This window comes from Ostrea edulis, chromosome 1 (genome assembly GCF_947568905.1).
Source record: "Ostrea edulis chromosome 1, xbOstEdul1.1, whole genome shotgun sequence".
NCBI classification, from domain to species: Eukaryota; Metazoa; Mollusca; class Bivalvia; order Ostreida; family Ostreidae; genus Ostrea; species Ostrea edulis.
The window spans coordinates 6,163,991-6,178,035 of record NC_079164.1 but is presented as its reverse complement, the minus strand read 5'-3'; the positions used below and the strand labels follow the sequence as shown (position 1 = coordinate 6,178,035).

The window sequence follows — 14,045 nt, the reverse complement described above, 5'->3', positions numbered from 1 at the left end:
GTCTGTGTGTGAGTGATACAGAGGGATATTCTATACTAGTCTGTGTGTGAGTGATACAGAGGGAGATTCTATACTAGTCTGTGTGTGTGAGTGATACAGAGGGATATTCTATACTAGTCTGTGTGTGTGAGTGATACAGAGGGATATTCTATACTAGTCTGTGTGTGAGTGATACAGAGGGATATTCTATACTAGTCTGTGTGTGAGTGATACAGAGGGAGATTCTATACTAGTCTGTGTGTGTGAGTGATACAGAGGGAGATTCTATACTAGTCTGTGTGTGAGTGTTTCTATACTAGTCTGTGTGTGTGAGTGATACAGAGGGAGATTCTATACTAGTCTGTGTGTGAGTGATACAGAGGGAGATTCTATACTAGTCTGTGTGTGAGTGATACAGAGGGATATTCTATACTAGTCTGTGTGTGAGTGATACAGAGGGAGATTCTATACTAGTCTGTGTGTGAGTGATACAGAGGGAGATTCTATACTAGTCTGTGTGTGAGTGATACAGAGGGAGATTCTATACTAGTCTGTGTGTGAGTGATACAGAGGGAGATTCTATACTAGTCTGTGTGTGAGTGTGATACAGAGGGAGATTCTATACTAGTCTGTGTGTGAGTGATACAGAGGGAGATTCTATACTAGTCTGTGTGTGTGAGTGATACAGAGGGAGATTCTATACTAGTCTGTGTGTGAGTGATACAGAGGGACATTCTATACTAGTCTGTGTGTGAGTGTGATACAGAGGGATATTCTATACTAGTCTGTGTGTGAGTGATACAGAGGGATATTCTATACTAGTCTGTGTGTGAGTGTTTCTATACTAGTCTGTGTGTGTGTGTGATACAGAGGGAGATTCTATACTAGTCTGTGTGTGAGTGATACAGAGGGAGATTCTATACTAGTCTGTGTGAGTGTGTGATACAGAGGGAGATTCTATACTAGTCTGTGTGTGAGTGATACAGAGGGATATTCTATACTAGTCTGTGTGTGTGTGATACAGAGGGAGATTCTATACTAGTCTGTGTGTGAGTGATACAGAGGGATATTCTATACTAGTCTGTGTGTGAGTGTGACACAGAGGGAGATTCTATACTAGTCTGTGTGAGTGTGATACAGAGGGAGATTCTATACTAGTCTGTGTGTGTGTGTGATACAGAGGGAGATTCTATACTAGTCTGTGTGTGAGTATGATACAGAGGGAGATTCTATACTAGTCTGTGTGTGAGTGATACAGAGGGAGATTCTATACTAGTCTGTGTGTGTGAGTGATACAGAGGGAGATTCTATACTAGTCTGTGTGTGAGTGTGATACAGAGGGAGATTCTATACTAGTCTGTGTGTGAGTGATACAGAGGGAGATTCTATACTAGTCTGTGTGTGAGTGATACAGAGGGAGATTCTATACTAGTCTGTGTGTGAGTGATACAGAGGGAGATTCTATACTAGTCTGTGTGTGTGAGTGTGATACAGAGGGAGATTCTATACTAGTCTGTGTGTGTGAGTGATACAGAGGGAGATTCTATACTAGTCTGTGTGTGAGTGTGATACAGAGGGACATTCTATACTAGTCTGTGTGTGTGAGTGATACAGAGGGATATTCTATACTAGTCTGTGTGTGAGTGATACAGAGGGAGATTCTATACTAGTCTGTGTGTGAGTATGATACAGAGGGATATTCTATACTAGTCTGTGTGTGAGTGATACAGAGGGAGATTCTATACTAGTCTGTGTGTGAGTGTGATACAGAGGGATATTCTATACTAGTCTGTGTGTGAGTATGATACAGAGGGATATTCTATACTAGTCTGTGTGTGAGTGATACAGAGGGATATTCTATACTAGTCTGTGTGAGTGTGATACAGAGGGATATTCTATACTAGTCTGTGTGTGAGTGTGATACAGAGGGTGCTGTCTATGGATGAACACTCACCATCTCCATGATTAGATGTCCACAGACACAACACTTCTCAGCTGTTTGTTGAAAACCAGAATACTGAAAGTACAAAATACATATCCAGGATTAACTCGGATGTATCAGTTTATATGTATACGATGCACTTCTATGTTGGTACACGGTACAGCGGTTTTTTTTCTACCCACTGGTACTGGTACCCTTTCAACTGGGTAAAATAGCATCAAAATTGAACAAATTGGAAATTTTCTACCGATGTATAGGCATACGATTTCAACTTAAAAGAGAAAAATAATAAAGAACAAGAGACATAAGGAATCGTCGTAGGCTTGTTCTAGAATCGTCATAGCTCTACAACACGCACACTGCCACGATCTGTACTTTCCATTCAATACCGGAAGCGAACATTTTAGTTATCTCGTACGTTTCGGACTAAGTAAATTACGATGTCAGTAAATTGGGAAATTTTAGTCTCAAAATTGAAAAAAATCAACGTCTTTTGGCATTGGGAATGGTACCGTTTATTGGTACCAGTTATATAAGGAAAAAGAAAGGTGCTACATGATTTTATTTGCATGATTGATTTGTACATATATGTGACATAGATCTCCATAAACTTAAAAAACACTCAGCTATAGGACTCAGTTACAGGATTTACAGTTAATCCAGTTTGTGATAATACTGTACATTTAATTACAGGATTTACAGTTAATCCAGTTTGTGATAATACTGTACAATTATTTACAGGATGTACAATTAATCCAGTCTGTGATAATACTGTACAATTATTTACAGGATGTACAATTAATCCAGTCTGTGATAATACTGTACAATTATTTACAGGATGTACAATTAATCCAGTCTGTGATAATACTGTACAATTATTTACTGGATTTACAATTAATCCAGTTTGTAATAATACTGTTCAATGATTTCTTTTTTTATGAGGGGTCAAATTTTCATTGTTTTAAGAAAAATCAGCAGTTTGTGGGGAGTTGATTTCAGTGATGTTCATTATAAAAATCAGCAGTTTGTGTGTGTACCTTGACATTTTGTTGCTCGCCACAATAAACTACAAAAACAGTGAAAATTAGTCCGCCACAATAAACTATAAAAACAGTGAAAATTAGGCCGCCACAATAAACTATAAAAACAATGAAAATTTGGCCGCCACAATAAACTATAAAAACAGTGAAAATTAGGCCGCCACAATAAACTACAAAAACAGTGAAAATTAGTCCACCACAATAAACTATAAAAACAGTGAAAATTAGGCGGCCCCAATAATTAATTATCTTACAGCAACTCCTGACACATGTATATGAAACACTTGCATTTGAAAAGTTTCATTATTTGAAAATCGAAATCTTAGCATGTCATATGCAGCATAGCCCAAAACACTTGATTGACAAAAAATATACAGTATTATATGCATGTGGTTTGATATCACTGAGGAACTGGTACGTCGATAGTCTGCATTCTACAGAAGAATTTACTAGGATTGTGGAAACTCAATATTTTGGGGACAAGGAACTGCCAAGCTCAAGTGAATCCAAGAATGATTTAATGTATATATACTCATATTCTACACATCGGTAGGTCTTCCATCGCCTTTTGTTTGGTACAATTTAATTCTGAACAGCATACTGTGTAACCCATGATCTATATCCATCTGTTCTCCCGGAGGACAATGTTACATAATGCCAAGTAAACAAAATGTATAAATCAAAATACACATCCATCATTAACAGGTGCTATCACCGCTATGTTAATTTAAAAAAGTAGGAGAGGAATGTGGTAAAGCTGAGGGATTCTAGTGGGGAATGTGGGTCGTTAAATTCCTCCCAGTGGTAGGACAGAACCGTAGTGATTCTGGGATAATCGCCTGCTGTCCCTGATGTTATAAAGTTATCACCTGTGTAGGAGACACAGGTAACCCCAGGTTTGTGGTCCACACACACAACATTCACCTGACACTATCACCATCAGCTAGTTCAAAAAACCCCTTTGTAAAATTTAACATCCAATGTGTACTTTTAAACTTTTCTGGAGCAGGGGATTACAGAATTCTCTGAAGAAAGATTAAAGGGTTCCGATGCATCTGATATGTCAGGACCTTATCAGGCACAATTAGAAACCTACATAGAAGGAATTTTTTAGGTTATTTCTACTTCACGAAGTTACATACAGAAGGCCGTGTAATTAACACCATGTGTAGAGAATTATCTACAGAATTGCAATCAGTCCCTTGACACGTTTTTTTGTGAGGTTGTGGGTGATTAAATTAACAGTCATCAGTTGCTCTGTGCACCACAAAGACTGAGCTGTTAGGGTCACTGGAGCGTTTAGACACCTCCTCCACCGACACCTTTGATGGTTTTGTCAGTAAGAACAATGTAGTGTTGACACTTCAAAAATCTTTGTTGTGTTTGATCACTGTAATGCTTGTTGTTCAGAATCATTACAGGGATTGCATGCTGTAAGGCAGTATGTTCTTTTCACTTTCAACAGACAGTAAATAATATCTCCACCCCCTTTTCTTGTATTGTCCACACAAGACGTTCCCCTCAAAATTTAAACTTTTAAATGGAATTTAAACTTTTAAATGCAGTGTTTAATCAAAAATATATGGAATGATATGAAGTCCAAAAAAAAGGTTCTCAAGGAAAGCAAAGACACATACAAGAAAAATTATGAGTGCATTTAATCACAGTATCAGGGGAAAAGGCTTCGGAAATCAACAGACTTCAGTTTTTATAAATATAATAGATGTGACTAAATTATCATTTCAAAAGAAGTAATAATTATCATTCAAACTTAAGAATACCAAAAAATTTATCACAAATATTTATCATGACCATCAATAATCAGTTATGCCAGTCTGAAAACGATGTAATATCACGTTATAATATAAGCAAAAGTATGATATCGCATTTCACGAAGATTTTTGATAGGGAAATGGAAAAGATGCATGTTCCTATACACCACTTATAGATAAATTGAGTAAATTAAAGGATTTTATCAATAAAGCCTGTAAATAGAATGATACAGCACGCTTGTGTCCTAGTCTTTCTACAGCACACATTGGATCAAATTTTTTAACTTTTGTGTTTTCTTTTTCAAAAAAAATTGCAGGTATTTTCTAGTTTTATGTAGTCATAGAAACATTTGTATACAGTCAATGCAGACAGACACCGCTTTAGTTTTTGTTACTACAAATCATAATCCGTCTGGGGCAAATTAATATTAGTAATGTTCTAAATATATTGTCCAACCATAAATGGGGAGTGTGAGTTGAGGTGAACATCAAATAATTTGAATCCCATACAGATCAGTTGACTCTACACATTGGTATGAATGACCAGGGGGCGGGAGGTGGGGTGGTGGAAGAGGGGGGGGGGATGATGGAGTGGGAGGCAGAGAGGGGGAGGGAAGTGGATGATGGGGTGCTCTTGTAAAACCTCATCTGAAGAGTTGTAAAATGACCACAAATTCCGCCTGTCAGGACACGATATTGCGGTCCGTTACTTTTGTACTAGTGGTCAGTTACCTCTGTACTAGTGGTCAATTACCCCTGTACTAATGGCAGACTTCACACACTAAGTACTCACCAGATAGTCCTCCTCACAGTACACCTTTCCATGGACATTGTAGAAAGCTTTCCCCCTCAGCGTTCGTCCTACAACAACCAATGCCATATATAATGTAATGTTCAATATATCTAACACTGATATCAATTACAAGACTCATACAACATTAAAGTTCTAGTTCAATTCATGTTTTATATTTTCTTTTTAAATTCTAGAGGGTAGCATTAGAGAAAAATAATAAATGAAGTTTGCAAAGAAACTGTACATAATTCTATACAGCACCCGAATAACAGATCACTGGCCACCATATAATGCAATTACATGTTTTATATTATCTTAGCTAAACTCGAGTATAGCTTAACCTTAAACATGTTAAAATGTGCATAAATACCACATTATTACTTCAATCAATAAAATAAAATTTAAAAAAATGTACCAGTATCTAATCAGAGCTAACATATAATCTTAAATGTTAGTACATGGTATTTCTTCCACCATGTAAAATATGACACACCAAGTTACACATTATGATACTGCCCAGTGGAGTACTAAATATGACACACATTATGATACTGCCCAGTGGAGTACTAAATACGACACACATTATGATACTGCCCAGTGGAGTACTAAATACGACACACATTATGATACTGCCCAGTGGAGTACTAAATACGACACACATTATGATACTGCCCAGTGGAGTACTAAATACGACACACATTATGATACTGCCCAGTGGAGTACTAAATACGACACACCATGTTACAGGTCATGATACTGCCCAGTGGAGTACTAAAGTACTTCTAGAATGTGCTGTCCACTTCACTACAGTACAGCGTATACTTATAACGATGACTTGACTGAAGTAGAGAAGACAACAGAATACAAGGATGTACTTAGGGGTATGTTCACGCCATCCTTCATTTCCACAAATTCTGATGGTTTTACAGAATACCAACAGACAATGAGTTAAAGAGAGCAACAAGGATGTACTCAGCCACAGGAAGATGTACCACTCTAGACCTCTCACAGCAGAATAACTACACTGTGACTCACTGTCAACAACTTCTCAGATACCTCCCGACAATGGGCTGCTCTCTGGGTGTAGTGCAAATATTCTGGTGTAATCTCAACATCTACAGGCAAACAAAAGGACCATGGGCCATACCAGTCACCTCACTTTGAACCATAAATCTTGAAAAACTTTCAACTCTAATCATGACCAAGTTTGACTGTGTTCTCCTAGTGACCACACGACTATGATGTGTACATGAACCTACACATAGATAATAACATGTCATTTTCATTTTGACTATCAAATTCTACATTTCAGATATAAATTTCATTTCTGAAAATACACAAGGGTTTGAACTTCCAGCTTCATGCTGGCACACTTTGTGATGTGTCACATTAAAAATGAAGTATATTTCTTATATTTACATTCTAATTTCATTTCTGTCAGAATTCCCAGCCTTTCAAATAGACATTATATTTATCGGTATTCATACACACATTTGTTTACACCACATTCATGGGGAAATGGCTATCATTATAATTTGTAAGACATTGGAAATGTAGATATTTTGATGTAAATTAACTTAATCACTATTGGTTCTACCCAAGAGGATAATTTTCTAAGAAGTCTCTAATATTGCATGCATTGCTGTGAATTTTTATCTGCCAGGTGAGCTAAATATCAGACAAATCTGGATATAATTTGTCATCTGAATGACTGATTACTTTACTAAACAAAGACTTCAGAGAAATACATAACTAAACCCAAGCAGTTGACTGTCTTCTGTTTCTCCCAGATAAATATGGTGATCGTTCATTTAATAAATTTTATGTGCAAATCACCCACAAAATCAGCACTGGATGCAGTCTTACGTAAACTTTAATCTAACATGAAAGTCAGTTTTGATAAACCATTACACTGCATATTCAAGAAATTGTTTTTAAATCCCCTTTGCCAGTTTGCAACCAATGATGCATACATTTCACCGTTTTCTATCGCTATATTCCTTTGTATTCATTCAGGATAAGACATTGTAACCTCCCAATGGATTTGATTCCAAGTGCCGTTATCAATAAATAACCTATTCCTTTAATATTTCTCATTTTGTGTGAGTCACAGAAAAAGAATTTTTGGGGTACTCTGCAAAACTCTACCTGTTCTGTTTTGTGCTGTTTGCTTTTATGTGCTGATAAAGTGAAGCGTTTATTCTATGGGGCTGTGGAATGCCTAGGCTTCGTCTGAATACTCAGAAGTGACAAGGAACAAAGAAATCCCGGGTTTATCAACCACCATGCAGGGAGACAAACTGAATCACCAATCAAGTTGGGACTACTTTTTTGAAGAAGACCGATCATCAACCACAGAGAGGAAACACACAGACTGGGGGAAACATAAAATTGTATCATTCCACCGACTTCTCAGTCAACCATCACAAGCCTCCTGCCATCTATATAAACCAATCACTGCCATCATTTATTTATTTTGTCAATTCCGATATTCATCTAGAGGGTCTTAAGCATAACAGAAGCCTGTAACAGGATGCACGAATACTGAACGCCTAACTAATATTTCTCCATCTTCTTTCATAGTTGCCCATAAATTCCTTATTATGGATGCAGCAATTAATATTGAAAGTCGAAGGAATTTTTTTCTTTTCATAGATGCCCATGAATTCCATTTTATGGATGCAGAAATTAATATTGAAAGTCAAAATATTTATTTTTCTTTTCACCCATGGATCGATCCCATTTGGATAATCCCACAAACATGTCCCCTAGCTAACACAGAATACTTGATCCACCCGTCTGTCTGTGCTGGCACTTTGTACACAACTTCTCTAAATATACTCGTCATTTAAGTGTGGCTTGATCTGATAATCAGCAGGGTCTCCATTGACCTGCATTTCATGCCTTTAGCTTTCACGAGTTTCATTTTGTACAGTTGTATCAAATTCAATCAACTAACAAACTTCCCAAAACAAAAACTGCCAAAATATTTTCAAAAGTGCTAAACATTTTCAAGCCCAATAAACACATCAAATTTGATGATTTCTTTGAGAAGTAAAATCAATTTAGAATTATCTAAGGCATCATCAGCCATCTATCTCACAGTGGAGATAGTCATCAGAGTGAGGTAAAGTCTGATGGTGTGATGGGATTCCTGACATAGCTCGCTGCTGCATTGTTGTCAAGCAAGCAACAAAATGTCAAGGTACACACACACACTAGAGTCGAATACTGTGTCCATCACTCTGTGCTCCAACCTAGATAAGGAATAAACACTGGGCACTCTTAATCCACAAAGTGGATCCACCAAACACAAAATACAACCACACCATATGATGCTTCGGCCATGTAAACACAGTGCAATTATGTAATCAGCAACATATTATGATTTTAAAGGACCATTTTAAGTTTGATTAGCATTTTGTGTAAACAAATTCTCCAGTTCAGCAAATTTGTGTAAACAAGTGGCATGATGCAAAATTTTAAATTGCCAAAACTTGCTCAAATCAAAGATCACGCAACAATTTCAAAATCACTACACAACCTGCTGAACTGATCACATTTATTAAATCTTAATTCAATATTTGGAAGAACACATGTCGATATTTTCCTTTTTCTTGATTTCTACTATTGACCTTGTAATGGTAAAATCAAACCCTTTGTACTTCAAACATCCATCATAATAGGGAGTACTTATTAAATATTTCCATTAAAAGGCTACATAATGGGACCACATGCCAAATCTGAATAACCTCAGCACAGCAAATATTCAACAAAAGTATCGATATAATAAACCAAGGTATTTTAAATACCAGTATGAAATCATTGTTCCTAACCACCACCAGACCTGTTCCCCCGTATGTGCACTGCTGTCTGGACTCTCATTAATTTCAAATACCCCCCCTCCCCCTCCAACATGTCATTTATAATTCATTTCTTTCAATTATGACACAAACTACGAGGAAAATAAAATTTCACCAAACATAATGCCTTTCAAGTTCTATTCATGCTGTTTCAATGCTTCATATTCATGCTTCCCACCAATCAATGGTAACTCTGCATTCCATCATTTAATTCTCAGTTCTCCAGAAAGCCTTGTTATGTAAAATATTGGAATAGATTGTTAATAAATGCATTCCAGCTTTAATACAGGTATTTGAACTTTGTTCAAATATTGATTTATCTGAATACTTTAAAGTATTTATGCTGTAATTGTATATATGTCATGTGGGCAATATATCATTAGATGCTAGTCAATATCCTCTTCCACTGGTCGTTATGCAATAAGACAAAGACCAGGCTGACTGGACATCTCAAGAGCTTTCAAATAATTTCCGATGTTGTAAGTATGTTTTAAGCTGATGACACTTAACAAAACAGTCACAGTTAAATGGGAAAATAATCATAGGTTTCCATGTCCCTGGTGGCACTAAGTCCTATTGTTGTGTGGTAGAAGTACCCTGCTCTGACATCTGCTGAAAGGCCTCCTTATTCTGGTCTGACAAACTAGAAGACAGATGCCTAACTTCCTGTTTCCATAAAATGAACTGTCCCAGCTTGGATTTCTCAAAAAAAATCTCATATACTTTAAGTTTGAGTTTTCTTTAATTTCAGCGGTCAGACTTTGTGTAAAATCTCAGACTTAAATCCAAATTTCGACTTAAAGGTTTTTTTTTTTTTAAAAAGAGCCAAAGGTTTTTTTTTTTAAAAGCCAGGCTATAATCTAACACTTTGTTGGACTAAACAGCTGAATGTTTACCATAAATGAGAACCAGCATTGCTGTAAATGAGAACCAGCATTGCTGTAAATGAGAACCACCTTTACCATAATTGAGAACCAGTTTTACCGTACATGAGAACCAGCTTATAATGGGAATTAACCTGCTAACCCCCATCCACATGATCCAGGTCTACTGACTCAATCTGTGCACTGACCCTCAGTATCTCCCCAGGCTAGGAAACAACTCAGTATCCAGGTCTACTGACTCAATCTGTGCACTGACCCTCAGTATCTCCCCAGGCTAGGAAACAACTCAGTATTGAAGTGTGTAACTTAGGTATAGACAAAGGCTTGTCACACAGACAGCTTACTTACAACTCAGTATTGAAGTGTGTAACTTAGGTATGGAGAAAGGGTTGTCACATAGACAGCTTACTTAGTGAAAGGAAACATTGTACAGTAAAACATGTTTACAGGGATGTGCTAGGGACTAACAATTTCGATTCATTATAAACAGAAATCATTATATCCAATAAGTTCAAAATGTTATAAAAGTACAGGGAATGAAAACCACTTCGTGGTAAGTGTGAATTCCTTATAAGCGTGTTAGCTGTAACTGTGTTCTACTGTATTCCACAGACTAGTTTGTAGCCTTGAAATTTAACCAAAAATTCACCGACTTGTCCAGAGCGATGACAAGGTGAACAACTGGGACACTTACCACAGGAGCAGCACACGAAGCACTTGGTGTGGTAGAGGTTCCCCATGGCCTGACAGGCTTCTGTGGCACCTGCCACCCTCTCCCCACAGGTAAAGCACTGACCTACAACACAAAACTCTATAGTATAAATTACCAATGTAATATAAACCACATTGACCCATCATAACTAAGTCTGTCTGGTATCTGTGTCAGGCTATCTATACTGGTATGTACTATATATATTCAACTCTCTATATTTAGGTCACATACTGACCAAACTTATAAACTAAGGTGATCAATTCACAAATATGTTTAAGGTTAATCGGGCCTCACTGACCTCATCAGTAGACTAGAAAATTATGACCATAGGACATAAATGCCCCAACCTGGCCATATATATTCGATTTAACTGTTAGTTAGCTTAAAGTCATACAGAAGGTCAAGGTCAAAATCTCTGACGACCTCACCAAGATAATTAGCCTGTTACGAAGTTGTGATGAAGCATCCTAAATAGAATAGTCAATGAACTGAATCTAGAAAGGAGAGGTTAAGGTTGAAAAAAATGTAGTGAAATGGTTGCCATGCTCCCCTCTAGACATATTTGTGTATGAAGTTGATAAAGGTATTCTCAATAAGTTAGTCAGAAACAGTCTAGAAAAGTTAGGTCAAGGTCATATGAAAAATGGAGGTAAAAAATTGACATAGCACTGCAGTCATGCTACATCTTAAATGACTGAACACAGGACAGGCTAGATGCAATCACTATAGAAATGTAAACTAGCTCTCATCCAGCACTTGTGTATCAAGATTGATGGGGAGTATAATACTGAATCTTCTACAGTTTTAAAATTCCAGAAATGAGCTAGAGCTAACTGGACAGACGATGGGCCTGATCAGCCATTAAAATCTAACTGGAATTTTACTCTGATGGACCGGATCAGCCATTAAAATCTAACTGGAGGTTTACTCTGATGGACCGGATCAGCCCTTAAAATCTAACTGGAGGTTTACTCTGATGGACCGGATCAGCCATTAAAATCTAACTGGAAATTTACTCTGATGGACCGGATCAGTCATTAAAATCTAACTGGAATTTTACTCTGATGGACCAGATCAGCCATTGAAATCTTACTGAATGTTTACTCTGATGGACCGGATCAGACATTAAAATCTAACTGGAGGTTTACTCTGATATCAGTGTGTACTGTAGTCTGATCATTATTTAAGCAAACATTCGACAGACACAAAACACACAAGGAAGTATCACAATACAGTGGTATGCAGTATATGTTAATTCTACTTTTACATCTTCTTTATAAAATTCATACTTGTACATGAGACTCCTCAGATCAATAATTTGTACGTTCATGTCAGGCTTGTACCAGGTGAGACTGCATGGGAGTGGCAACAAATCAAAGAAGAGATTCAACACAGAGAGAGAGAGGGGGGCCCTTAGCGTATCTAATATATGTATAGATGACCAGGCCCTTAGACAAGGCCAAAAACATTTATTGTGTGGTTCCTATCAGGTGTCCTTTAACATATGTAACAGTCTGTGTAAATCTTTTATACCCAAACACAACACAGGTGCCCTTATAGACACATTACAATGTGACATTCTGTGTAAACCTTTACCCTGTAACCTCCTGTGTGTAGGATATATAGACACATTACATTCTGTGTAAACCTTTACCCTGTAACCTCCTGTGTGTAGGATATATAGACACATTACATTCTGTGTAAACCTTTACCCTGTAACCTCCTGTGTGTAGGATATATAGACACATTACATTCTGTGTAAACCTTTACCCTGTAACCTCCTGTGTGTAGGATATATAGACACATTACATTCTGTGTAAACCTTTACCCTGTAACCTCCTGTGTGTAGGATATATAGACACATTACATTCTGTGTAAACCTTTACCCTGTAACCTCCTGTGTGTAGGATATATAGACACATTACATTCTGTGTAAACCTTTACCCTGTAACCTCCTGTGTGTAGGATATATAGACACATTACATTCTGTGTAAACCTTTACCCTGTAACCTCCTGTGTGTAGGATATATAGACACATTACATTCTGTGTAAACCTTTACCCTGTAACCTCCTGTGTGTAGGATATATAGACACATTACATTCTGTGTAAACCTTTACCCTGTAACCTCCTGTGTGTAGGATATATAGACACATTACATTCTGTGTAAACCTTTACCCTGTAACCTCCTGTGTGTAGGATATATAGACACATTACATTCTGTGTAAACCTTTACCCTGTAACCTCCTGTGTGTAGGATATATAGACACATTACATTCTGTGTAAACCTTTACCCTGTAACCTCCTGTGTGTAGGATATATAGACACATTACATTCTGTGTAAACCTTTACCCTGTAACCTCCTGTGTGTAGGATATATAGACACATTACATTCTGTGTAAACCTTTACCCTGTAACCTCCTGTGTGTAGGATATATAGACACATTACATTCTGTGTAAACCTTTACCCTGTAACCTCCTGTGTGTAGGATATATAGACACATTACATTCTGTGTAAACCTTTACCCTGTAACCTCCTGTGTGTAGGATATATAGACACATTACATTCTGTGTAAACCTTTACCCTGTAACCTCCTGTGTGTAGGATATATAGACACATTACATTCTGTGTAAACCTTTACCCTGTAACCTCCTGTGTGTAGGATATATAGACACATTACATTCTGTGTAAACCTTTACCCTGTAACCTCCTGTGTGTAGGATATACAGAATAGTACAAAGACAGTGTGCATTGATTTCGATCTAACACATGTACAGTATCCTATATTCTGTAGATGAACAATCCATTATATCAGGAAATCGGTATGAATAGTGTATTACTTCAGCCATATCTAAGGTATGCTAAGTATATGCATGTATATCTTTTGTTTTATCATAAGTAAACTAGTTATGTGTGTTTACCCAACTTTATCTGCAATAAATGCATGAAATATGTCAAACTGAAGGATTTCTTATCAACCTGTTGATTAATACAAAAGTCAAATACTTTGTGTGGAGTACTTCATACGTTTAGAGGCCTATCAAAGTGCACTATTAATACT

At 37.0% G+C, this 14,045-nt stretch overlaps 1 protein-coding gene across 2 annotated transcripts in view; it reads right to left on the bottom strand.

The window, feature by feature from the left end:
- Positions 1-14,045, bottom strand: part of LOC125664303 (Wilms tumor protein 1-interacting protein homolog) — a 31,803-nt gene that overhangs the window by 12,692 nt on the left and 5,066 nt on the right. For both annotated transcript variants that reach the window (XM_048896999.2, XM_048897001.2), the window contains exons 2-4: positions 10,968-11,069; positions 5,527-5,594; positions 1,934-1,996 (exon numbers count right to left, since the gene is read on the bottom strand). In XM_048896999.2, coding sequence (XP_048752956.2) covers positions 1,934-1,996; positions 5,527-5,594; positions 10,968-11,069 — 233 coding nt within the window. The remainder of the gene's footprint in view (positions 1-1,933; positions 1,997-5,526; positions 5,595-10,967; positions 11,070-14,045) is intronic.